Source organism: Leucopleurus acutus (assembly GCF_964270905.1).
Source record: "Leucopleurus acutus genome assembly, chromosome: 3".
In the NCBI taxonomy this organism is placed as follows: domain Eukaryota; kingdom Metazoa; phylum Chordata; class Mammalia; order Artiodactyla; family Delphinidae; genus Leucopleurus; species Leucopleurus acutus.
Genome location: NC_139145.1, coordinates 9,873,578 through 9,899,494, shown reverse-complemented (window position 1 = coordinate 9,899,494; position 25,917 = coordinate 9,873,578). Strand labels below are relative to the sequence as shown.

Genomic DNA, 25,917 nt, shown 5'->3' with positions numbered 1-25,917 from the left:
TCACTCTGCAGTTTATGGAGTCTACACTATACACTGGGCTTTGTGCTGGGTGCTGCATATTTATCAGTGAACAAAATGCAGACCCTGCCCTTCTGGAGCCCACAGTTTGGGGAGCTAGAAGGGTAACAACAGTGGTAAGTGCTATGTAGAATTAAACGGGCTGATGTGAGAGTCCATGGGGTTGGGGGTGGGTGGAAGAGTTGGTGGTTTTATTTGGAGGGAGAGGTGGTTGGGGAAGGATGGCAAGGAGGTGATATTTCAGCCAAAGTCAGAAGAGGCCCCATATGTGAAGATCTGGGTGGGGGGGGCATTCCCACTGGGAGAGAGAACAGCCAGTGCAAAGGCCCTGAGGTTAAAAAGGAGCCTATTTAATTAGAGGAACAGAACATCCTCCTTGACAGCCCCCACTTGGATCTCAAACTCCTGGCCTCAGTTCCCTCGCCACCTAACCCTGATCTTCCTGCAGTCTGCCACATCTCTGCAAACAGCCCTACCTTCCACTCATCTAGTAGGCTGAAAACTGGAGAGTTGAGCCCGATGTTTCCCCTTTTTCACACCCCACATCCATCCCTCCACACGTCTGCCAAATTCTGCCTACAAAATAGGTGCTTTTCTTTGTTATTTATTTTTGGCTGCATTGGGTCTTCGTTGCTGCACACAGGCTTTCTCTAGTTGCGGCGAGCGGGGGCTACTCTTGGTTGCAGTGCGTGGGCTTCTCACTGCGGTGGCTTCTCTTGTTGTGGAGCATGGGCTCTAGGCCTGTGGCCTTAAGTAGCTGTGACTCGCGGGCTCTAGAGCGCAGGCTCGGTAGTTGGGGCGCATGGGCTTAGTCGCTCCGCAGCACATGGATCCAGATCCCTGGACCAGGGATCAAACCTGTGTCCCCTGCATTGGCAGGCGGATTCTTAACCACTGCGCCACCAGGGAAGCCCTATTTTTCTCCAATTTTTAAAATTGTGGTAAAATACACATAAAATTCACCATTGTAACCATTTTTAAGTGCATTGTTCAGAAGCATTAAGTACATTCACATTGTTGTTCAACTGTCACCACCATTCATCTTCAGAACTTACCCATCAAACACTAACTCCCCATTCCCTCTCTCTCCTCAGCCCCCAGCAACCCCCATTCTGCTTTCTGTCGCTATGGATTTGGCTACTCTAGGGACCTCACATAAGTGGAATCATACATTATCTGTCATTTTGTGACTGGCTTATTTCACTTAGCATAATGTCCTCAAGGTGCATCCGTGTTGTAGTGTGATTTATTTAACAGATCCCACTGGCTGACTTGAGGAGAACGGGGTCGGGGCTGTGCAGGGCAGGGGAGACCAGGCAACTGCGCTGGTCCAGGCACACTGAGCTGGGGGCACCAGGACCCGGATGCTACCAACAGGGTGGAGAGAAGTGACCAGTTTGACAACTTGGAAGTTGATCTGTGAATAGCACAGGGAACCCTATTCAGTACTCTGTAATGACCTATATGGGAATAGAATCTTAAAAAGAGTGGATATATGTGTATGTATAACTGACTCACTTTGCTGTACAGCAGAAACTAACACAACATTGTAAATCAACTACAGCCGATTAAAAACAATTAATTAAAACAAAAGAAAGTTGATCTGATGGCTCTTGAGGAAAGATCAAGTGTGGGAATACTGGAAGAAAGGAATGAAGGAGTTAAAGATTTGAGCCAGAGAAGTTGGATGGATGGTGGTGAATTTGGGGGCTGGAGGTTTCGGGGGAGGATGATCCAGAGTCCAGCTTTGGCCAAGTTAGGTGGGAGACCACAGAGAGATGGGTGTGATGGACCGAGGAGGGATGAGGGTCCTCAGGTGGGTCTGAGGTCAGGGAAGGGGCTGGGATGAGGCAGGGGAAGCCATCAGCATGAGTGAGTGGATTGAGTCATCTGTGGATCCCTGGGCCATGAGTGCAGTTGGAGAGAGGAGAGACGGGGCTGCACCTGAACCAGGTTACACTTTGCACCTCCGCCCATCGGAGTAGGGCCGGAGCCTGGCAAAGAAGGTCTGTAGGGGGCAGTTAGCAGGGGATCAAACAGGTCAGTGAGAGCCCAGGGCCCCTACACTCCCCCAGCCAAGGTGACACATGACACCAGGGCAGCCACTGGGCCTCTTGGAGCAGGGACCCCCCCCCGACTCAGCCTCAGCAGCTACTGCTGCCGCTGGTGACATTACACTCCATGAGTGTCCTCTCTTCAAAGTCTCTGCAGGGGTTGGGGAGGGAGAGGAGGAGGTTGGAGAGGCCAGGGTGCTGGGGGCGGGAGCCAGAGCAGGGCTGCAGGAGGAGGACTGAGCAGCCAGGAGTCAGCCGGAGTCCTCAGCTGAGGTATGTGGTCCTGACAGGGGTTGGGGAGCAGCCAATCCTATCCCTCAGTCCCCAGGGGACACAGGAGGATGTGTGGGAGCTCAAGGTTTGGGGTTCAGCCTGCTGTCTGTGGCTCTGCTCACGACTCCCCCAGATGCCCGGCAAGGTGACCACTGGCAGCGACATCGGGCAGGCCCGCTGGGCCGTGGAGCAGCTGCAGATGGAGGTGGGCATCAACCGTGTAAAGGTGAGGCCAGGGCAAGGCGGGTGCATCTGAGCAAGGGGGCAGGTGGACAGCCCAGCCCAGGTCTGGCTAACCGGGCTGGCCTGCAGGTATCCAAGGCGGCCGCTGACCTGCTGCAGTTCTGCACGGAGCAGGCCGAGAGTGACCCCTTCCTCGTGGGCATCCCAGCTGCCACCAACCCCTTCAAGGAGAAGAAGCCCTGCACCATCCTATGACCCTGTAGCCTGGACCACCCAGAGGGCCTCAATAAACATGAAGTGAATGATCCTCAGGGCATGGCTTGGCCAGGTTGCGATGGGGGGCGAAGGGGGACTTCGGGCTTGCAGGGACCAGTGTGGTGTGCAACTGGCCCAGCCTCCCTCCCCGCCCACTCCAGGGTCATGGCCACAGGGGCCCACACACACCCTGGACCCTGGACAGAGAAGCACGCCCCTCCCTCATCCCTACCTGCTACCCACCCTCCAGCCTATGGGGTAGCATTAGCAGATCCCCTGTCCCACTGCACAAACACACCCGGGATTAGAGTCCCAATCTACATGCCAGCGCGTGCCACACACATACACGCCCACATGACACACACACACACACACAGGTGCCATCATACAGGTGCCACGTTCTCAAGGGCCTCCCTCTTCCACACAGACATACACAGACAGGAATACTATAACAACACACACAGCCAGACCGGCCTCCCCGGGGACACTCAGACGCACGTGATCCCTGAAATGCACCCCCCCACACACACACACACACAGAGCAGTGGCTGTCGCTGAGGCTTTCATACACCAACTCACAGACACACGCACATCCCTGGCATCCCAGCGCCAAGCAGCCTCGGGCGGATCCCTCAGGTGACACCAAGCTCACAGTCCAGGCCGGAGCACCAGTACATCAGGTTTATTTCTCCTTTGCTCTCCAGGGAGAGCAGGCATCCAAATCATAACAAAAACAAGGGCCCGAGGGTGGGGAGCAGCCCCCTGGGTTGGCCGAAACACAAACCTCACCTCCCCTGGCATGGGGCCCAGCCCAGGGACCCCCACCCACCATGGCCAGGACTCCTTGTGCCCTAGTCCTGTGGGGGCGGGGCAAAGGCAGCACCAGCGTGGGGGAAGGTCCCCCCTGAGAACGGAGGCCCCAGCCCAGCCTGCCAGCCGGCAGATCCACATCCACATCTGCCTGCTCAGGCCTGCAGCCTCCAGACCTCCAGCGACAGGCCCCCAGAGGCGGCCACCACCAGGTTGCCCTCAGCGCAGACCTGCCAGGGTGGGGACATGAGGAGTCAGGGGTGCTCTGAGCAGCCAGGCAGGGCGCATGGGACAGGGCCTTACCCCATTCAGCACGTTGTGGTGGCTTCGAGTGCAGATGGTCCTTGGTGGGTCTGTGGGCACGTGCACCTGGTGAGGGGCAATGGGCAAAGGTCACGAGGTGTGCTCCTGGCAAGTGAGGGTGGGTAGAGAGGGGGGACCGTCGCAGGGCCTCACCCGGATGGTCTTGTCGGTGGACGTGGTGTACAAGGCCCCCAGGGAGTGTTTGATCCCTGTGATCTGAGACCTGTGGCCCACATCAAAGGACTGCGGAAGGGAGGGACAGGTGACACTCAGGTGTGGCTCTCCCAAGGCCAGTCCCACACTGCCACCCAGGGATTAAGAGGTAGGGAGGCAGCCCAGGGCGGATCGTGCGCGGGCAAGAGCCTTGGCAGACCCTGACGAGCTGGAAGCAGCCATCCCGGTTGGCGAAGACATGCAGCAGACCCTGGTTATCGCCGGCCCAGAGCTGAGGCTCCTGGTAGGACATGCAGAGCAGGTAGGAGTCCAGCTGTGGGAGGGACACGGGACGGAGCAGCTCAGGCCAGTCCGGGCCCCGCCGCAGCCCTGGTCCCTCCAGCCCCCTGGGGAGCACCCACCTGCAGCCGCTGTAGGACACTGTTGGCTCGGCGGTCAAACACCACCAGCGTGTGGTCCTCGCTGCCTGAAATGATGTGCCGGTCGTCCGCCAGCAGCGCCAGCACCGCGCTTGAGTGCAGCCGCCGGCTCTTCAGCAGGGCGGGGCCGACTGCATGGGCCATGGGCCAGGGAGGAGGGGGACATCAGAGCCCCTTGGAGGCCCCCTGGCCCGCCCCAGGACCCTGGGTCTCCATCCTTCCTGGCAAAATACTACTCTGTCTGCTCCCCCAACCCCCATCCCACAGGTAACCCTGTTGTTCCTCTGCCACCCCAGCTGGATCCAGGCCTCACAGGACCACCAGACCCCCCCCAACCCATCTCCATCCCCGCTCCTTCCTCCAGTCCCATCTGCTCTCAGTACAGAATGGACCTCAGCCAAGTCCCAGCATAAAATGCTTCCCTCCTCCTGCAGGTCAGCCTGAGACTTGCCCCCACCCCATCCCGGCTCTGGCTCTGCCTGGAAAAGTTACACTGGGCCCTTCAATTAAAATAAGAATGAATAAATAAATAAACAATGGAAAAGGCTTATGGGCTGGGCCAAGTTCATTCTAGGCATTTTAATGTAAACATTTAATCTACCACAGTTCTTATTGTCATCTCCTCCCATTAGCCCTAGGCGGCTGGAGTTATTATTATCTGGATTTGACAAATGGGGAAACTGAGGTTCAAACCTGACTGGGGTCACACAGCTAGGAGGTGGGGGAGCCAGAATTCTCAAGGACTGTCCTGCCTCCTACGGGACTCAGGCTCAGAGGCCCCTCCTCTGGGAGCCCTCCAGTACTTGACCCCACCCCACGTGGAGGCGGGGCTTCCTCTGCCCCCAATACCCACCCCCACCTGTCACCTTTGTGGCCCCCAGCACAACACTGGCCACTCTGAGTGGTCAGCCTCTCGTTATGTGACTGTCACCCCAGGTAGACTGTGAGGCCCAAGTGTCTCCTTCCCCAGGATGACCCTGGAGACACCAGGCAGCCCTGCTCTCCCACCTAGGCTTCAGGGTCCCCAGCCCACCTCTGGGGTCGTAGACGGTCACCTTCTTGTCATAGGTGCCAGTCACCAGGATATCAGGCCGGTAGGACAGGCACAGCACAGCTGCCTTGGCCCTGGGGACACACAGACCACAGGGCTGGGGCTGTGGCCAGACAGACCCCTGCCCACCCAGGCGCCCCTGCCCAGGACCCCTCACACTTTATCTCGCCAAACTGCTGCCCATCAGCCGCCATGTCCCAGAGCTTCACGGTGCTGTCCCAGGAACCAGAGCACACTCGGTGGTCCAGCGCCGCCAGTGACCACACCCAGCCCTGTGGGACCAGACCAGTGTGATCTTCCCCATTTCACGGAACCCAGTGAGTCAGCACTGAGTAGAGATTAGAGCCTAGGTCTGTGGGTCTGACCTCAGAGCCCAGGACATGCACACCCCAACCTAATAATATTCCTAAATCAAGTTCTGCAGAGCCTCAGCTGCAGCGGTGGTTTGAGGCCACATGACAGTGTGATTAAGAATGGGGCCTCCATGGGAATTTCCTGGCAGTCCAGTGGTTAGGACTCCGAGCTCTCACTGCCAAAGGCCCAGGTTCTATCCCTGGTCAGGGAACCAAGATCCCACAAGCCACGTAGCACACACAAAAATGGGACCTCCAGGGAGTTCCCTGGTGGCCTAGTGTTTAGGATTCTGGGCTTTCGTTGTTGTGGCCCGGGTTCAATCCCTGGTCAGGGAACTAATATCCCACAAGCTGCTTGGTATGGGGGAAAAAAAAAAGAATGGGGCCTCTACTCCATGACCTGGGTGAATGAAGTACCATCCCTCAGTTTCTTCATTGGGAAAATGAGCATAAAAAAAAGTCCCTGTGTCAGGAGCTAAAATGCACAGAATGCAGCTAGCTCCCCACTGACTCATTCCTCACCAAACCCTCTGAGGATAGTACTATGATGTGTCCCGTTCCACAGATAATGAAACTGGTGCACAGAGAGGTTGAGTCCCTCACCCAAGGTCACACAGCCAGGAAGTAGCAGAGTGGGGATTTGAACCCAGCAGCCTGGCTCTGAGACCAAGCTCTTGGCCACCAGCCTAGACCACCTCAATGGCTGGTGGAGGTGCCCCTCCATGACCACCTCTCATGAGATGACAGTCAGGCTCAGAGCTGTCTGATCCCCAAGGGTGGCCTCATAACTGCCCTACCTGGGGCCACTCAAGGTATACCTGACACCTCCTAAGCACCTACTGTATATGAGCCTGAGCAACGCTCTTAATGCATATTCATTTCATTCGTCCTCATCCTAATTGACCTCTGGACAGAAGCAGAAACTAAGGCCCAGATAAGTCATACATCTCACTTAAAGTCACACTGACAATAGCAGAGCAAGATTTAAATCTGTGAGGTCTGGTGCCAAAACCTGTGCCCTTAGCCACGGTACCCTACCCAGGCCGCACGCCTCCTACCTCTGCCGGGCCTCCTACCCCCTCACCTTGTGAGTGCTGTTCTTCTGGGTGCCCAGGGCCTTGACCAGAACCCGGCTGGGCTCCACCCCCAGCTGTTGCAGGTCCCACAGGTTGACATTGCGATCTCGGGAGCCTGACAGGCAGAGTGTCCCACCCTGGGAGAGGAGTGAGGTGATGTTGTTGGGGTCACCCTGGCCCACCACTGCCTGGCCTTCCACCGACCCCCGTCTCACCTGGAGCAGCAGCACTGAGTCAATGGAAGCAAAGTGCCCATCGGCCAGGCAGAAGTACTCAGCCCTGCGCCCATCCTCTGCCCAGCGCGACAGGTGCTGCTCCAGCTCAATGCAGGCTGCTGGCCAGTCAAAGTCCTCCTCTGTGGGACGCAAATGCAGGGTCCCCAGTGGGCAGGAACCCTGCCACCACCCACACCAGCTGTCCAAGCTCACTGCGCTGGCTTCCGGGGAGCACAACCTGAACCAGACTTGGAGAGAACCCACCTGGATCCCTTACCCCACCCAAGGAGGCCGAGGCTCTAGCTTTGGGACCACCAGCCCACGCACCTGCCAAGCAGGTCTAGGATTGCTCCTTACCCAGTTTCCAGAAATTGGGTAACTGGAGCCTCAGGATCACCTTCCCGGGCCTCATCCCCCAACCCAAGTCTGGGGGATAGCAGCCTCAGGACGTTAAGGCCCTGCCTCACCCCTGGCTAAGGTCCAACCTCAGCCCTCCCAACCCTCAGGCTGGGCACAAGAGCTAGGACTTCATAACTAACACTTCCTGCCTCGGCCATCTGAACCAGACCCATGGAAGTGTTTCCCAAACCAGCATCCCAAACCTGGGAACTTTGTCAAGATGCAGAATCCAAGCCCTTGACCCAACCAAACATCTATGTTTTATCAAGCTGTTCAGTAAAGTCCTATCAATTCAAGATCACCAAGCTGCCTTATCCTCTAGGGACCAAAGACCTTGGAGGCAGGAGAAATTACCACCAGCCCCTGCCTAAGATCCCAGGTTAGAACCTGGACTCGAGGGTCTGTGATTGCTAATATCAGGGATCCCAACCTCTAAACCCTAGCTTAATAAGTTCAAGGGTTGCAGGCTCTGGACCTGAGTCCTGCCGCACCCTCACCTAGGCCAAGACTCTAGAGGTAAGGGGATTTGGCATCACCAGTTACTGCCTTAGCACCTAGACCCAGAACCTGGGGATTCTTGGGCTTACTCTGAGCCCCAAGGAGATTCTGACAGCCTAAGACTTCAAGTCCCTGTGTCAACCCCAAGCCTGAGGATCGCTGGATTCCGAGTTCAGGGACCCCAGCTACCCAAGTAGATTTCCACAGCCTCAGGACCCCAAGTATCTGTCTCATAGTCCACCCAGAGGTCAGGGGCTTTGGTACCACCCGTAAGTACCTCAGCCACCGCTGAGCCAGGACAGCCAGGTAGTCTGCTCCAGTGACTGTACTTACAGCACCCTGGACCCTCCCCCCGCCTCAAGCTTGACCTGGGCGGGCCACCCTGGCCCCCAGGCGCGCGCACCTTCCACCACTGGGTAGGGCGCGCGTACGCGGCGCTGCGCGCGTAGCCTCCAGGTGACATGGTCACGCACGAGGTCGCGCAGCGCGTGGCACACGCGCGGCAGGACGTGGAGCACGAGGCGCGCGTCCAGGTAGGCGCATATCTCGAGCAGCAGCTCCGGAGGAAGGCTCAGCAGGCCCGGAACCGCCACCGCCGGGCCCTTGGACGCGGCCCGCGGCTCCAGAGCGCCAAGGGACACAGCGGGCGCAGGCAGCGGAGGGGCGCGCGGGGGCGCCAGCCCGAATTTCGGAGGACTGAGCACGCGGGCCACGTAAGCCTCGGCCTGTGCGTCGGGGTCAGGCTCCGGCTCCGGCTCCGAGTCATCGTCCCAGGCGCAGGGATCATCGCGCGGCCCTGGAGGCAGCTCCATGGCGACCGGGTGGGCGCGGCCGGCCCGGCCCTGTCAGCAGCCGAGCCCGCGTCCTGTCTCCTAGGCAGCGCGAGGGTACTTCCGGCGCCGCCTGATGACGTTAGGGCGCCAACCGGAAGCGAGCGGGTCGTGGGGAAACTGGCCGCAGACTGAAAGCCAGTTCACTGGAAGGGTCTCGTTCTTCAGCCGCGTCGGCCCCGAGCTGGAAAATGCAGATTCCTGGTTCCTGCGTTTTTTAAACTAGCATCTCTGATGGTGCTGATGCAGAGGGCCAGAGGACTCTGGTTTGAAAAACACGGCCCTGTCGAAGGCACTTCTCACAGGTGAAACTGACCTTACAGATAGAAAACCCCTTTTTCCTGGTTCGCAGTCTGGGCATGCTAGTGACTCGAACTCCTGTTCTTTTCTTCCGGAGCCAGAAACAAGCAGTTACACTGCAGAGACCTCGGTGAAAGTTAACTCTGAGTTACCCAAAATCCTACTGATAAAAACAGCATCTCATTTACCGACAGCCTCTTTTGAGCCAGGCAGTGTTAACACACAAATTCTAAGCAGCACTAGCTGTTCCCTCCCCCTTTTTTCTTTTTTAATTTAATTTTATTTATTTTTGGCTGTGTTGGGTTTTCATTGCTGCGCACAGGCTTTCTCTAGTTGCAGCAAGCGGGGTTTACTCTTCGTTGCAGTGCGCGGGCTTCTCCTTGCAGTGGTTTCTCTTGTTGCAGAGCACAGGCTCTAGGCGCGCGGGTTTTAGTAGTTGTGGCTCACAGGCTCTACAGCCCAGGCTCAGTAGTTGTGGCACACGGGCTTAGTCGCTCCGCGGCATGTGTGATCTTCCCGGACCAGGGCTCGAATGTGTGTCCCCGTCATTGGCAGGCAGATTCTTATCCACTGCGCCACCAGGGAAGTCCCAGAGTACCCTACTATCAAGACTGTGACCATTTTCCATAACGTTCTTTCTCCTCTCCCCGATGTATTTTTCTCTATGGGACATATCGCTGTTTCACTGATTAGCTTTCCTCTCACTAAAATGCACACACTTGTTAAACGAAAGTTGGTTGTGTGTCAGCATTTCAAAAAATTTTCCCAGTTTGATGCAGGTGATGCTTGGGCTGTACTGAGGTTGCAACAAGATTTTATCCTGAGGCCTGTGCGTCCCCAGATGAGCAGTTTCTCATTTGCCTTTAACTGTTGCACATATTTACCTATGTCCCACAGGCTTGGCGCTGAGCATTCTACAAAAATGTCTAACCCGCCCAGCCATCCAGAGTTGTGAAGTCAAAGATTATAAGAATGCTGCAAGGTCTTGCTCCTTGCCACTCAGTTTAGTCTTTAGTAGATGGGGATCTTGAATCTGGGCTGTAACACTAATGGGTCCCCTTTAGTGAGCTCAGGCTCTAGTGAGCTGTAATTATGTCCCAGAGTCTGCACTGCATGTGTTACGTTACCACATTTAATCTTTAACCTTACTTACTTCCCCACTCCCACAATTATTTCCTGACCTGATTCCTGTGCATCCCTATTTCTAAAACTTCCCAGGCCCCCCTCCACATCTCTTCTCTACTGCCAAAGCCCAGGACACAAGAGGCCAGATGGAGACCAAGGGTTTCACAAGAAACTGATCTTTACTCAACAAAGTTCTACACAAGTGGAATCTCACGCCACCTTGGCGCCAGTCCCCAGCACAGCACGGTAACAAATGGACAGACCCTGGGAGCCCGCAGGAAGAAGAGGATGAGGGGGAAGGAGGGATGTGGGAACGAGAGGGACTGCAGATCGAGGCCAGTCAGGGTCCGCAGCCCTGCGCAGGGGAAAAGGTTGAGAAGCTGAAACTTCGTTGTGCAAAAATCAACAAAAAAATAAATTAAAAAATTAAATAGTTTCCTTAATTAAAAAAAAGAAAAGAAGAAAAAGATAACTAGAACCAGGCTCCCCTTCCCTGAAGGTGGTTGGAGGCCCCCCATCCTGGATGGAGAAGGGGTTACCAATCCCATCAGACAGCCAATCCACACACCCCAAGACCCAGCAGAGGATGCTCCAAAGAACTGGAATTACCAGAAAATTAAATGGTATTTAATTTTTTTTTCTTTTCTTTTTTTTACAAATGGCTTCCAGAGACCTGCTGGAGTTTCACAGCGGGGGAACCAGCTGAGTTTATGGAATGTGCACCAAGTGCCCCTTGGAAGAGAGGTGGGGCCTGACCCTGTCTGATAGGAGACACAGGGCTGTGATGAGGGTGTGATCCAGTGCTCGAGAGGGATGCATGGAGCAGGACCCAGAATGCAGGAATCCAGTCAAACCCCCAAAACCGCAAAAAGAGGCCCCCAGAGAAGTAGAAAGCAGGGAAGAGGAAAACAACATTAAGGGGGCTTCAAGGCTTCGTTTCAGTTTTGAGGCCAACTGGGAAGCAACCACACCTCCTCTCTCTAGGGGAGCCTCTCCCACTGTGCCTGCATCCCCAACCAATCCCAGAAGTTTCCCTAGGATCGCTACCCCAATCTGGTGGGGTCTTGGGGCCTACTGGGAGCTGTGATGATCAGGAAGTCCCAGGGCCAGAGTGGGGTAAGGGAATACAGCACCCTTCCCTTCCTCCAAGCCTTCGGTTTCCCTCTTGCTGGCAAAGCATAAGCCTTGGTTTTCTATCACCATCAATTAAATGCCTCAGCCTCGGCCCTTGTGTTAAAACCCAGGCCTGGAAGAGGGCTCTCGGAAGCAGAGAAACGGACTGCCTTTGAAACAGACTTGCTTATGGAGAGACACAGGGGTAGATGTCAGCAGCTCTGGCTGCCCCCAACTCTCCTCAGGGGGAAAAAGTTCCAGCCCAGCATCTTCGAAAGTCACTGGAGCACAGGGGAGGGAGAAAAGGGCGACCTCTGGCCAGCCCCGGCCACTTCGGTGGTCCCCACTCTTCTGGCTGGGACGGGACAAGGAGGGAGACACACTGGCTGAGGCTGCCACAGAGCTGGCAAGAAGTGTGCGGAGCAGGTCCAAAGCGTGTGCGTGCTGACTGGGCGGCCCCAAGGTGGCCGTCCTCTTCCCCCCCCACCCGCCCCAGGGTCCCAGCGGAGGTCCCCAACCCACCCAGCCCTCCCTAATCACCGCCAATTCCGGCAAAACAGCAGAAGCTTCTTAAACTCTAGATGCAGGTTACACGGAAGGCCTTACGAGTTAACTCAGGGGTTCACTAATTCTACTGTCTCCATGCAGTCGGGGAAATGGTGGGGCGGCTGGCCCAGCCTGGCTGGCTGCAGCGCCCGCACATGCGTGTAGCCACGTGTGTACGTGTGAGTGTACGTGTCTCTACAAGGACCCCCCTCCCCACCTGCTTTTCCCTTGCCTCATCCTAAGCCGGATTTGGTCGGCCGTGTTGATTCTTCCCTCCCACACGTGGCTGGCCCAAGTAGGCTGCCTGAGGTGACCCCAATTAGAGCAAGGGGCCCTTGCTGCCAAGAAGTCCCACCCCCCTCCCATTTATAGGATGAACGTGGAGGCCCCACCCACCTGCCCACCCGCTGACCGGCCTATGGCCGGGTATGGCAGGTAGATGGACGGGGAGGGCGTCTGGATTTGGGTCCCACTCACTCCTCCCTAACCCCCCTCGACCAGGGCACGGCGACTTCTGGACGCAGCGCGCTCCCCAGCAACCCCTCTGACGACGACGCAGACAGAAACCTGTGAGGAGAGGAGAGGGTCAGGGCCTGCGCCCCTTTGGCTCCCACAACAGCGCCAGCCCTCTCTGCACACGGCCTCCTCACCTGGCAGTCGCAGTACTCATCTAGACCCCGTAGAAGGCAGCTAGCCTCTCCTTAAGCAGCGGCGGGAACTGCTCTGAGAACTGCTGCCAGTTTTCTTCCCCAACTTGGTCTTTGAAGCCATGGAGAATCTGCAGCGAGGGAGGGGGTGAGGGGCGCCCCGGAGCGGAGCAAGATGAAGATGAACTCGGTCTCTCCCCACCCTGCCGCCTTCCGAGACTAGATCAGGGCCAAGCGGGAGCCCTACCTTATAAAACATGTCCCGAAGGTCATCCTTCGGGCTCACCCAGGAGGCTACAGCGTCGCAGAAGAAAATAAAGTCCTGAAACGTGACGGATCCCACGTGAGGGGCCGTCCAAGCCCAGCCCCAGCAACTTCCCTCAGAGCCCAGCTGCCCCAACCTGCACAACACCCCCGGGGTTGACGCCTATCATCATGCAGATGCCTCGGAAGGCCGAGTCCTTCTCCTCATTGTCCCTGATGTTCCTGAGGGATGTGCACCTGTGGGGAAGGTAAGCAGTGGGGAATCAGCCAGTGGGCCTAGGGCAGGATGGACATCTGTGGGGGACAGCAGGGAGCGGCGGGCCAGTGGGTGGTGGGGCTGGGATGGGACATGTATCTGTGAGGCGTGGGGGAAGCAGGAGATCAGGGCTCGGTGGGGCTGGGTCGGGCATCCACGGGTGGGTAGGGTAGGGCTGGGTGGGCACAGGTGAGGGACTGGGTCGGGCCTGTCCCACCCTCCCCCCACCGCCCAGCCCACCGTACGGCAGGCCCCACACAGGTGGGCACACACCAAGGCCGGATGAACTGCTGCAGCATGGGTGCCACCTCCTGTGGGCACACGTAGCCCAGGCGGCCGATGGTGATGGCTGGAATGGCAGAGGGACTCGTCAGGCGACCTGCAACCCCGAGCGGCCCCGGTACGTGGCAGGGCCTCTAGCACGAGGCACCAGCCCCGCCCCACGGGCCCCAAGAGAATAGCTCCTGCCAGCTCCCTGGGCCCCCAAGCTTGGCCCGGTCAGGGTCTCCTCCCCACCCCACTTGGGTCTCTCCCAGGTCTCCCCCGAGGCCAACATCTTTCTTAGGCCTCCTCCCATAGCCCCATTCCAGGTCCTTCCAGTCACCCTCCCTGGTTCTTTCCCAAGGCCTCTTGTCAGCTACCCTCCCAGCCAGGATACCCCACCTCCAGGAGGCGGGCAAGGGGGCAGCAAGGGCCCAGGCCTGGGGCCCACCTGTGTTTTCCAGCAACGTCTTGGGCGTGTTGGGCCGGTTAATGATCTCCACCAGGTTGTTGAGGACCATCTGCACGTAGGGCTGCATCTCTGCCCCTGGGGGACAGGCCAGTCAGAGCCCCACACAGCCCACGCCACCCACACTGACCCGAGGTGTATCCAGACGCCAACCAGTGAGGGAGCAAGCAACCTTCTCTGGCTATCTGCTGCCCAGGCGCCATGGCCAACCAGAGACAGACCTACACCCTCCCAACACCAGAAGCTTCCCTGGCGTCACTGCTGGACACCAGGGTGAGACCACACCACCCAGCCTCCCTGTGGGGTTAGGCAGAGAGCAGAGAAGCAGTGACAGTCTCCCAGCCAATCCCAGGGGGCCTTTCAGCCAATTGCTTGGAGGGGAGGGAGGTGACAAGTAGTCCAATAAGTACAGGCCTCCTGTCCTGTGCCTCTTTGGAAAAGCCAATTACAGATGGCCTTTCAGCCATGTGTCCCCATCTCAGATGAAAATGCTCAGAGGTGTCCCCTTGTCCCTGGCCAATCGGAGCCTTCCTCAAGGAGCACCAGGGCCCTCTAGAGGGAACCTGTCAGTTAGAGCCAGACTCCTGGCCCCAGGCTGGGAACAAGCCAATGGGGAGGGACAGGGCCTGCCCAGCTGTGGGGCACTTACCCATCTGCATGCAGATCTCGCCAATGGCCCAGGTGGCATTGTTGCAGACAGAGATGAACTCGGGGTTCAGGTTGGTGCCCAGGATGGGCATGAACTCAGCTGGCAGGGAGAAAGAAGGGTGCTGAGCAGGAGGGCCAGCCAGGGTAAGCTTCTGACACTTGCGGGGCAGGCCCCGTCAGACAGTACGAATACATCCCAGTGCGGTCACAATCCTCCCAGGTCATCTCTCCATCACTTGAGGCCAGGGCTGGGGTCATGGGGTAAGGACGAAATGGGGGTCGTACCGATACAGGGCTTGACATGGATGAAGCAGGCTTTGGTGAGGTCTCCCAGAAGGGCGAAGGAGCTCTGCCGGACCTCAGGCATCGAGTCCTGGGGGTTGGAGCAGGGTCAGCGTGGCCGGGCTCCCCTTCCCCCAACCAGCTGGGATCCCAACTAACCCCTCAGAGCAGGGCAGCTAAGGGAACAGTTCCTGGAGCATGACCTGACCCTGCCACTTCCCAGTGCCAAGGCTACAGGCCCCATCTGTACATCTGGGACTCGGGGCATGTGAACAAGAATGCCCAGCTCGGTACCACTACAGAAGAGAGCACTTGGAACTGCTGCCCATCCTCAATACGCTGGGGGGTAGGGGCGTGATATTGGAGGGGCTTGTGCTTTCACATTTCCTATTTTCTACTTTTTAATTTTCTACATTGTTAGGTTTTTCAATGAGATTTTACACGTCTTATTTGAATCACTTTTAAAAATAATTACAATCTTTTTTTTTTTTTAATGGGTCCTTTCTCCCTGATGTCCTCAGGGCATAACCAAGGCCCTGAGTCCACCCAAGGCAGCCCACAAAGGCTGCTGGGTGTCACCATTGTCCACTTAGAGGCCCGCGAGGGGCCCACCCACCTGCATGCACTGAAAGAGCAGTGTCATGATGTTGCTGCGGGCTACCAGTTGCTCCACATGCCCGCCCAGGCCCTCAGCCAGGCCGCTGAGCAGGTCCAGCGCCACGATCATGAAGTCCTTGTCAGGGGCCTCGTACTGCTCAGGGTGCTGGGTGTACATCTGGGCACAGAAGGGGGCAGGCAGGTGAGGGGAGTGGGCCCAGGCTGGGGCAGCAGCAGAGGAGCGGGTGATGGGGTGGTGCTGGAGGGATGCTCACCATGGCCTGGGCCAGCGTCTTCTGCACCAGGGTAACACAGCGCTGGTAGACGGGCTCACAGTAGGGCAGGAAGCCACTCTGCAGGGCAGTGGCCACTGATGACAGGCACTGGCAAGGAGGAGGGCAGGAGAGGTGAGCTCAGGTGGGTGGGACGGGGCCTCGTGAGAGGGCCTGGAGCTCACCCACCTCCAGCAGAGGAAAGAGGTCCTTGTCTTCATCCTTGAGCTCGTTCCACTTCTGGATCAGCGGAGGCATCAGCTTCTGGATGTATTCCTAGAAGGGGAGCAGAAAGTTGGGGCTCCCTGGGTGTGGGTGGTGGCCTGGGAACCAGCAGGGTTCCCTGTGACTCAGAGGTGCCCGTCATCTGAGCAATGAGGTCTAGGCTCCTCGCTTTGGTTCATGGGGCCCTGTGAGGCCTCGCCATCCGGCCAGACCTCCAGGACCTTCTAATTTACTCTCTTCTCACCCATCCTGAGCCCCACCCCCAACCCCCTCCTGCCCCTTGGAGCCTGAGTCAGCGCTTCCTGCTTCCTGCAGGCCCCTGAGCTCCCCCGGCACAGCACTTACCGCGCTGTCTCATAACTGTCTGTCTCCCCCACTAGACTGGGAACAGGGCGAGGGCTGGGGCCCGGTCTGTCTGTCTGCCTGTCGAGGTCATGGCCACGTCCCTGGCGTGCGACACGGGTCGCCGCCAGGTCACCGGATGCCGAGGGGCACAGGGATCGGGAGGAGGGAGCCGCTGTGGGGTCTCACCGGCTGGTTGAGGTGGTGGCCCACAGAGTCGGCCAGGGTGCCGATGGCATCGTAGAGGATGAGCAGGTTCTTGTGCTGGTACTTGCCAAAGGCAAAAACGAGGGTGTCCAGGATATAGCTGAGGTAAGGGACCAGCTCCGTGCAGGCCTCCTCCTCCAGGGTGGCGAAGGCACTGGAAGGGGGAAGGGGTTTAGCAGGCAGCCACAGGCAGGGCTAGGCTCTGAGTCGGGTCAGGGAGGGTGCACTCGGGATCAGCCAGTACGAATACGTGAGAAATCAGTACAATGTCAGGGGTCATGAGTATCATCACTTCCCAGAGAGCAGCCAGTGGGGCCAGGTGAGGTGAGGGCTGTGGGGCCAGGGGTCGAGGTTCACCTGCAGGCCGCCTCCTGTACCCTCTTGTTGCCATCCAGGATGCGCTTGAGCAGCTCTGTCATCAGAGGCTTGAGGTGCATGTCAGGGGGCTGGCTGACCACCCAGTGGGCATAGCGGCTCAGGGTCCAGCAGGCGATGGAGCGGACCAGGGCCTTCTTGTCTGATAAGCACTGGATGAGGTGCGGGATCAGCTCTGGCAGGTAGGGCACCATGCCCTGCATGCAGCCTGCAAGGAGCCGGCACAGAGGCAAGGCTGAGCCCAACTGGGCCGGGTCACATCCACCCTCCTGGGGAGAGGATCAGCCCCACCTGACAGATGGGGAAACTGAGGCTTGGAAGTTAAATAACTGGCTCAGAGTCACAGAGCCAGTGAAAGGCAGGATGGGGATGGGAAACGGCATCAGAGCAAGACTTTCCTCTCCATCAGCTCCACCCCATTCCAGGGCTTGTGATGTTTTTATCTGGTCACTAGTTCATTCATAGATGGCCAAGCTGCACACTGACTTGGGCTTTATGGGCAGTAACAACGCAGATGGACAGAAAGGACCTTTCCTTTGAAACCTTTCTTGGATGTTTGTGATTTTTCTTTTTCTACTTTACATCTTCTCTTTTTAAAAACCCTTAACTGTGTCTCTCTTTTCATTACAGAACACGCGTAATAAATAGCACACCCTCTGATAATCCCAAGCCATGAGATCTATTTTTACCAGTTTAGGGTCAGTTCCTTGAGATCTTTTCCCATTATATATGCAGAACACTTCACATAGTCTATTAAAATACATATGTGCATTGTGTAACGTGTTATGTGTCCTGTTAACATAAGACCCATTACTTATTATATGAGGAAACATTTCCTTAGACAACTTTGAAAAGCTCTCCAGGGTGAGGGCTCCTGCTGCCCTCTCTGCTTGTTCTAGCAGGACTGGATGCTGAGGGGGTCGTGTGTGCTGCCTGTAACAGTTCTGCAAAGCCCTCTGGTAGTTCACGCTGTACACCCCATCCATCGGGACAAGGGGAACCTGGAAACCGTGTCAGTACAGCACAAGCACACCGTGTAAAGTTTAAGGAAACACCACTGCACACTTCTGATTCTGGCAGGCCAGCCTCGCAGCCAGAGCAGGTTTGAGGCCCAGCTTCACTCTGGGTGATGAGGGAAGTGCCGTTGATTCTCTCTGCACCTTAGTTCCCCCATCTAAGAAACCCACCTCCTCAGGTGGTAGTGAGCTCGCAGGACAGGGCTGCCTGCTGTGGGGGGCAAGCACTGCAGAAGTGCCTGTTATTATTGTTGCTGTTATTATGCTTATGGCCTGTCCATGAGAATTAAGGAGAGAGCTTGCTTTCGGGGGTCCCTTTCAGGCCTATGGGCTGAAGGGAAGATTCAAATCCCAGAGCTGTTTGGAGTGAGGTGAGCAGGCCTCTGGAGAGAACCTGGGGATGGCGTCGCCCCCCACAAGCCTGCCTGGGCCAGCCCCAGTCTCGCACCAGCGTGGGGATCAGAGGTCAGGCGCAGCCAGGCTGGCAGGTCACTTACCCTCAGCAATGGCGCCCAGCACCAGGATGCCCGACTCCTTGACCACCCACTCGGGGTGGAAGAGGAGGCCCTTGAGCAGGGGGAGTAGGTGGGGCAGCAGTTCCTCCCGGAAGACGTTAGCCAGGACATCCAGTGCAGCCGCCGAGCACTTCCCTGGGGTGGGAGGGGAGATGTGGGGGGAGGGGTGGCGGGCTCAGGGAGGCACATCAGGCAGGCCACCAGCCCTCCTCTCTGTGCCCCCCGGGATCAGAGATCATGATTAGAATCTTCATGATCTGCTCCATATAGGCTTCTGATTCCCTCCTAAGAGGGGAGCCCAGGGCTTGCTGCCCCCTACTTCCCCCTTCTCACCCCAGGCCCGGCCACTTACTCAGATTCCAGTCGGACAAAGCATCATCGTCATCATCATCCTCTGCATCCTCAGAGCCATCAGGCCGCTCAGCCTCATGGGGCAGCGTCACCGTGCGTGACTTGTGGAAGCGTGGCTTGATATCCTGCTCGCTGTCAGGGACGGCCTCATCCTCCTCCACATCCCCCTGTGGAGCCAGGCAGATGGCTAAGCACCACAGAGGCCCCCATCCCCAGTGCCCCAGCCTTCATCCTCCTGCCTGTGCCTGGTGGTCAGCCCTAACTAACCTTGAGCAGGATGATGTCGATTTCTGAGTACTTCATCCCGTTTACCAGGATAGGGATCAACCTGTTGGAAGAGAGGCTGTTAATCAGGATGCAGGGACCCCAGAGGGGGCTTACAGCCTGGGGAAGAGGGAAGAAGGGGGGAGGGGAGGAGGTCAGGGAGCCAAGGGGCCGACTGCACATGCTGATCCTGGTTATGCTACATCCACCATTTCCCTTAGTGGGTACTATCTCAGCCGAGTCTCAGCCACTGTAACTGGGTCAGAGCTGACACTGCTCCTAGCTCCACAGGAAGGTTCTGGACCCAGACCCCTGGCCACTCAGTGAATTCCCGACCCCTGAATACACTGAGAAGCTTGGAATAGTGCCTGACCCCTAGCATACCATAAAGCAGGGACATGTGGCCCTGTCAGCAGGCACTTCCCTAGGATGGGGCCTGGTTAGGGGACCAAACAGGCAGGGCAGCCTGCCCCCTCAGCTGGAGCCCATGCACCTCGGGATCGGAGATTTTGGTTAGAGCCCTCACTGACTCGGGGATAGAAAAGTAATCCAAGTTGGTCAAGGAGGATCAGCCCTAGGACTTTTGTGGAGATACTGGTTGAGAGAGAATTTCTTTACTCTGAGGCTCCTGAGCTGGAAGGCTGCAGAAGGCCACAGTACTACGACGAGGGAAGGCTGTGCCTGAGAACAAAGCCAACATAGAGGAAGTAGATCTGAGACCAGACAGGCGCCTTTCACATCCTTTGAGCACCTGGATCCAGCTATGCCTAAAGCCTCTGTTGAGTCTTCACTTTTTTCCACCTATAACTTAACCTAATTTTTAAGTCATTAAAGCTACATACTTACCGTTTGCAAAATAAACGTGCACAAGAATAAAAGTAAACCAAGATACAAGATGTGGACTGAGGCTAGCGCAGGAGCTGACCAGAAGGAAAGGCATAGGCATGGCAAGGGGTGGAGGCTGGGGTGGGACAGAGGGCAGAAGCAGCACTCACTGGACCAGGTGGGAGGCCAGGACTTCCTTGCAGATGGGCTGCTCGGCCAGTGTCAGCCAGAACTCGCAGGCCTCAAGGGCCACGTTCTCATCATGGTCCTGGGTCCTCTGCAGCATATACTGGGGTGGGATGGGAGAAAGGCTAAGGCTTGGCCCGGCTAGGGGTGGCTCCCCACCTGCCTCCCACCGCTCAGCACACACGCGGGCTGGCCCTGGCCAGGCGTACCTGGATAATGCTGTGCATGTGGGGGATGAGCCTGTCGATCCGCACTTCCAGCAGCATCACCAGTGCACGGCACACGTTCTTCCGCACCTCAGGGTCATCATCCACGGCCAGGGCAAACAGATGCTGCAGGGAAGCCGGGGTCAGCTGTGGCTGGGCCCTCGGCCCTCCCCCTGCTCCCCTCCCCAGCCCAGTGGCCCACCTCGATGAAGGTGTCGATGTTGTCCATCAGTGCCTGGGCCCGGTCCATGATAAACTGATTCACACAGGCGATGGCATGGGACCTGGCAGGGGGCAGGCGCACATGGGTCACTCCTGACCCCACCCGTCCCACCTGCTCCAGGCCCCCTGCAGACCCCTGGGGAGCCGCACCCACCGGATCTTGGGGCTGCAGTGCTTGAAGAACTGTAGGAACTTGGGAATCATGATGTTGAGGGGCCTGTTGAGGGCATCGCTGTCCAGAAGTTCGGATGAGTCTTCGCAGATCTTCTGCAGGGCTCCGAAGGCTCCCTGAGTGGAGAGGAGCAGGCACATGGGTGTGGGTCCCGGTCTGGCCCCAGCTCCCGATTAGGCAGGCAGGCCATGGCTCGTCCCCTACCTCACAAGTGTTGTAATCCTCCGAGTTGAGTAGGTTGCACAGCTGGGGCAGCAGCTCGGGCCACATCTGCAGCTCGCCCTTGGAAGCGATGGTGGTGATGAGAATGCCTGGGGCGGCCAGGAAAGGACGCTGCCTCAGGCTGGGTGCGGGCCTGCCTGGCGCCCCAGCCCTCCTTGCTGCGCACTCACTCCAGCACACACTTCCTGTGCGCTACCCTCTGTAACCCTACACACTCTTTGAGATCCTCTGAGTCTTACCGTGAGCCAGCCCTATTTCAGGCCCTGGGATGCAGCACATAACTAAACACAAAATCCCAGCCCTTAGGACCTGACTATCTAGTGAGGGAGGCTGTGAGGTAAAGATAAATCAGCAAAAGACCTGGGTGGCTAGATGCCAAGAGGTAAGGGAGGAAATAAAGCAGAGAAGATGGCTAGCAAGTGCTGAGGATGAGGGTAGCAATTTTTAATTGGGTGGCTAGAGAAGGCCTTACTAGGTGACACCTTGATATCTGAGCAAAGACCTGAGGAGGTGAGGGAGAAGCCATCTAGGTTCTGTTCTCAGAAATGAGAACAGCTGTTTCAGGAGGGAGTGGTTCAGAGCATGGACCTGACCTAGTCACTTCTGAGCTCTGCTACTTGCCAGGCAAATCCCTTAACATCTATGTGTCTCAGTTTTCTCATCTGTAAAATGGCAGTAATAACAGTACTACACTACCATCCACGGTGCTGGAACATTCTGTGAATCAATATCCTTAACACACTGAGAAGTTTCTTGGCCAAGAGTGACAGCTCAGGGCACCATCACAGGCTGACTCCCGCTGCACCCTCTTACCTATGGTGGCCCGGATGAGCGAGGAGGCATCGCCGATGTTGTTGAGACATTCCTGTTTGATGAAGTCGGCCACAGGTGGTGGAAAGCTCTGGTAGTGTGCCTTCACGTTGTTCTTGAGGATGAGGCCACTGAGAGAGCGAGTTGGCTCATCTGGGGGAAGAGGGCTGAGGCTTAGGGAACCACAAGGGAGAAAGTGGGGTCAGGCTTGTGTGGAAGGACACCAAGGGCATACCTTCCGACTTGAGTCTGGTCAGGACGAATATCAGGTAGTTGTTGAAGTCGGGAAACTGGTTCAGTTGTTTGAGTTTCTGCTAGGTTGTTAAGGGTCTTGGGAGACAGAGGTCTTCCCCAGGCAGAGCCCCCTTACTGCCATATAGCTGATACTACTTCTGACTATGGGGACCAGGCAACCAGCTCCTGGAACCCCACCTGTCAACCCCCATGCCCAGAATAACACAGCATTTCAGGCACATGAGATTCATACAGCGGGTGGGGGAGCATGCCTGAGCTTCCCACCACTCCTGAAGATCTGGCCAGAGCAGGAGAGGGTTAGCAAACTCAGCTCTCTCTGATGTTGGCAGCTCCACTCACTAGCAATCCAATGTGGCATGTTTTTTTTTTTTAAAAAAAGAAGGGAACTCACACTTTCAAGTGAAACTTGCTAATGGTTTAAATAATTTAAAAGTTTAACTTATAGCATTTTAAATGACCAATTGAAAAAAAGGAAATTTTACCCATGAAACTCAACTAAAGCCAAGCACCAGCTAAAAGTGCCCCCTTCTCCTGCCGGGCCACATTTCCTCTGGGAATGGGACCCAATAATCCTAATCCTTAATTCTCTGCCAAGGCCTGCTCCTGCCACAGCAGAAAGAGTCTAAGAATTAGGGAGTAGACCCCTTCCTCTCTGGCCTTCACGAGCTGCAGATGTCTGCCCCGTCCCCCCAGACCCGGAAGGAAGGAAGGATACATCCTGCACGATGCGCTGCGTGGCTGTGTTGGGCGACTGCGAGTCTTTGAGCAGCTGCAGGACCTGCTGCAGGCCCTGCTCGTCTGGCTGCCAGTCCATGGTGCAAGGTGAACTGCGGGGGTAGGGGCCAGGATCAGCGCTGGATCCCAGGGGCTCCGTGTGAGTCCCGGGCTGAGCCCCCACAGAGGTGGTGGCGGCGGTAGCAGGGCGGGAGCGTCCTCGGCGGACAGACGGAGGCCGCCGATCCACGCCCGCCCAAGTGCGGGGTCCCCGCCAGCTGCGCCATCCACGGCCGCGCAGTCGCGGGCTCGGGAGCGCGGGCGCGGGTATGTGGAAGCGGGCCATGCGAGGTGGCGACGGGACCCGGCGGATCCTCATCCCACCCAACACTGGGCCTTCAGCCCACCGCGGCCCATACCGCCGCCCTCGGCTCCGGGCCCTAAGACTTCCACTTCCCTCGAAGCTGCTAGGCGAGGGCCCAGCCACCTCCCCATCCAGGGACCCTGCCCCAGAACACGATAGTGCCCCAGCCCCCGTGGTCTCTCCCGTGCCGGCACGCAGTCCAGCGATTCCCCTTAATCAGACCCAAAGCAGTCTCCAGACAGGTCCCTGATGCCTCTCCGCAGGAGAGTCAACCAAGCCCACCTATCCGGCGACAGAAGGCCCCTGGACGGGTCCCTGTCGCTTCCTCAATCAGGTCTGGCAAAGCCTCCCCACACAGCGCTCCAACCCCCCGCCCCAGTCAGCATTAACTCCTGCTAACGGGTCACTGCTGCTTCCCCCAATCAAGTTCGACCAAGCCTCCCACCACCTCGAACCGAAAACCCTCTTCGTCCGATCCCTGCGGCTACCCCCAATTAGACCTGGCCGAACACTCCCCAGGGCATTTCCTCCAACTGATCCCAGCGACGCCTCGCAGTCAGACCCAGAAAAGCCCTCCAGGCCGAAGTCTGAAGCCCTTTCCCTATCAGGGTCCAACAAGCACCCCCCCAACTTTTCAATGCGGCCTCCCACAACCAGACCCAACCATGCCCCACCGAAACAGCCCCCTACACACACCCGATCCTCGCGACGTCCCCCAATCAGTCCCTAAGCAGTCCCCATACGATTCCCCCAATCAGAGCCCCTCCAGCCCGACCCCAGACGTCCCACTGGCCCGATTCTCGCGGCACCGGGACCTGGCCCGGTTCCGAGGCCCCACCCCCTAAGCCCGGCTCGGTTCCCCCCTCCCCCGCCCCGGCCCATTCTCGCTGCCTCCTCAATCGGGCCCAACCGGGTTCTCGGCCTTTCTCGGTCAGGCGCGGCCCCGACGCCCGGGCCGCGCGCCGCGCAGGCCTGAAGCCCTGCGGGGGTCGACGCAAGCCGGGGCCCAGCCGGTTAGGGTCCGGGTGAGGCTCACTTACCCGGCCTCGGGCAGCAGCAGCGGGGCCTTAAGCCGCGGCTTCTCCTGAGACTCGCGAGGAAGGAGGGAGCCAAAGACAGGGAGCAAAAAAAAAAAAAAAAAGAAAAAAAAAACGCGGCCGTATATGAACTGCGGAGGCTTCCGTACGCCGTTCAAACTGGCCTAGAAGAACCAATCAGGAGAAACAGCCCTCGCACGTGGCCTGGCACCGGGAGACCTAGGCCCAGCACAGGCTGGGTCACGTGACCGAAGAGATGAAGGCTCTCTAGGCCTCTCTGGCCGACCGGTCCTCCCACCATCTCGTTTTCTCAGCCTGCCTCAACGCCGGCCTGACAGGAGCTCTTTTCTGGAACTAGGAGTTTGGTGGCGCGTGGGACTTTTTGGTGTATGGTGGACCTGTAAACCCTTCAGTCAGAGCCACCTGCCCCTTTGTCACCCCCCTCCTCTAAGAATTTAACTGTGCCTTCCTCCCTCCATCCAGACGGTACTTGGGAGGAGTACATGTGCGTGCAGAGAAAGAGTGGAGGGGACTGAGCCTGGGGTGGACTTTATACCCGAGACAAAGGAGGGAAAGTCAGACAAAGGGAGTGCCTGAGACGGGCTGGGTTCCTGAAGAAGCCTCTGCCATATTTTGCGTTATTTATTTTCCAGTACTGTTTGACAACTCTTAAAAGGATATAAAAAAATAAACCCACGAGGATATAAAATTTTAAATGAAATGAACTAATAAAATAAACGCTAGAGCAAAAGGCCTATCTCCTTTCGTTCCCTGAGGCTGAATGAGGTGAAACAGTTAAGGAAATTTAGGTAAGGGAAGGAAGATGAAAAAAGACATTCCGTGATTCTTGTGCCGTCTGAGGACAAAGTAGGGCACCCCTTTTCTTTCTCTTAAGAGTAAAGCGGAGTAGGGAGGAGCATGAGCGTCCCCGTTCCCCCCTCCCCACGTCTCCGCCCTCCTGACAAAAAGTTGGGCGACCTTATGCCCCTCGGAGCTTTAGTGTCCCCATTTGTGGAATGGGTATAAGAATAGTTTGCTGGGTTTGAGATAATCCAAGTTAAGCATTACAAGATATGCAGTAAATTGTTCTTCAAAAACGTGGCTTTTACTCCGAGGCTCAAGGCCGTCCTTTTACCGTATTTGGCTCCTCCCTAAACCAATATTTACTGAATTCACTGAATCAACTAGGGCTCTAATCCCAAAGAACAACCCAGCCCTGCCCTGAGGGACGTTTTGGCCTCGGGAGAGGCACAGGTCAATTCTTGCCCCAGCCTGGAGGAGGGGGACAATTTTCTCAGTCCACTTGCCATTGGCAAAGTCAGTCCTGGCTCCGTTCATTCATGAAAAACAGGTACCTAAGCCCTCTCTTGCCGAATACTGGGGCCGCCAGGGTTTTGGGAAGGGTCAGCTGGCGCCAAACTCCACTTCAGGAGTTGGGATCCCTAAAGTAGCGGACTGGATTCCCACCTCAGCCGGCTCCGCTAGACAGGAAACCGGTTTGAGGGACACGTGCGGAAAGCCGCCGCCTTCGCATGCGCAATGGTCTTCCCTCGCGCATCGTGAGGACCTAGAACTACAAATCCCATCTTGCCGTGCGCCCGCGTCGCAGCGCTTACGGTCTCTGGCTGAGACTCGAATCTGAGGGGTTGGAGAGCTCCCCAGAGTTGGGCGTTGAGCAGAAGGAAGAATAAGGCTGAGGGGCTGGGACGGGATCTGGGGGTTTCGGAAGAGGATGCGAACCGTAGTTTTCTGCTCACGGTTGGGGGTTGCCTCAGACAAGGGCCAGGTGGGGAGCGAGTTGGAGATGCAGGAGAAAATTTGTTAATGCTCACCCCCTACTTTTAATATGTCTAGTGTCCAACGGCCCCGAGCAGGCCTCGGGGGAGAGAGGAGTTAGGGCAGAATAATGTGACCCCTG

General features: G+C 57.1%; 3 protein-coding genes across 4 annotated transcripts; 1 reads left to right on the top strand and 2 right to left on the bottom strand.

Moving 5' to 3' along the window:
- Positions 1–2,478: 2,478 nt before the first annotated feature.
- GNG14 (G protein subunit gamma 14) lies at positions 2,479–2,783 on the top strand (the record flags this gene model as incomplete). Its single annotated transcript, XM_082834958.1, has 2 exons — positions 2,479–2,571; positions 2,658–2,783. 2 exons carry the CDS (start codon positions 2,479–2,481, stop codon positions 2,781–2,783), a joined length of 219 nt encoding a protein of 72 aa, XP_082691084.1.
- A 965-nt stretch (positions 2,784–3,748) lies between these two features.
- FBXW9 (F-box and WD repeat domain containing 9) lies at positions 3,749–8,893 on the bottom strand (the record flags this gene model as incomplete). The annotated part of the gene is made up of 10 exons (XM_082834937.1): positions 3,749–3,823; positions 3,897–3,962; positions 4,050–4,139; positions 4,270–4,383; positions 4,472–4,620; positions 5,523–5,614; positions 5,700–5,812; positions 6,978–7,106; positions 7,185–7,324; positions 8,485–8,893. The coding sequence occupies 10 exons, from the start codon at positions 8,891–8,893 to the stop codon at positions 3,749–3,751; spliced, it is 1,377 nt and encodes a 458-aa protein (XP_082691063.1).
- Positions 8,894–12,450: 3,557 nt separating this feature from the next.
- On the bottom strand, positions 12,451–24,139 carry TNPO2 (transportin 2). Of its 2 annotated transcripts, none has more exons than XM_082834920.1 (25): positions 24,003–24,139; positions 22,600–22,711; positions 21,865–21,940; positions 21,633–21,782; positions 20,802–20,908; positions 20,580–20,713; positions 20,406–20,487; positions 20,207–20,329; positions 19,982–20,100; positions 18,990–19,050; positions 18,724–18,889; positions 18,354–18,506; positions 16,823–17,048; positions 16,448–16,619; positions 15,881–15,967; positions 15,695–15,802; positions 15,439–15,597; positions 14,826–14,913; positions 14,542–14,640; positions 13,875–13,970; positions 13,436–13,541; positions 13,044–13,143; positions 12,890–12,964; positions 12,646–12,773; positions 12,451–12,562 (listed from the first exon to the last, which is right to left on the bottom strand). In XM_082834920.1, exons 2-24 carry the CDS (start codon positions 22,696–22,698, stop codon positions 12,666–12,668), a joined length of 2,694 nt encoding a protein of 897 aa, XP_082691046.1. In that variant the 5' UTR covers positions 22,699–22,711; positions 24,003–24,139; the 3' UTR covers positions 12,451–12,562; positions 12,646–12,665. The 2 variants fall into 2 exon arrangements, with proteins under 2 accessions (XP_082691046.1, XP_082691047.1); XM_082834921.1 differs by having other exon boundaries at positions 13,436–13,511; positions 24,003–24,138.
- Positions 24,140–25,917: the final 1,778 nt, after the last annotated feature.

What these genes read in the sequence shown, in the direction of transcription:
- TNPO2 (XM_082834920.1), bottom strand. Translation starts at nt 22,698, where the DNA reads ATGGACTGGCAGCCAGACGAGCAGGGCCTGCAGCAGGTCCTGCAGCTG. An exon ending in CTGGCCTCCCACCTGGTCCA is followed by an intron (nt 19,051 to 19,981) that starts GTGAGTGCTGCT and finishes CTCTTCCAACAG; the next exon opens with GTTGATCCCTATCCTGGTAA. An exon ending in TTTGTCCGACTGGAATCTGA is followed by an intron (nt 18,507 to 18,723) that starts GTAAGTGGCCGG and finishes CTCCCACCCCAG; the next exon opens with GGAAGTGCTCGGCGGCTGCA.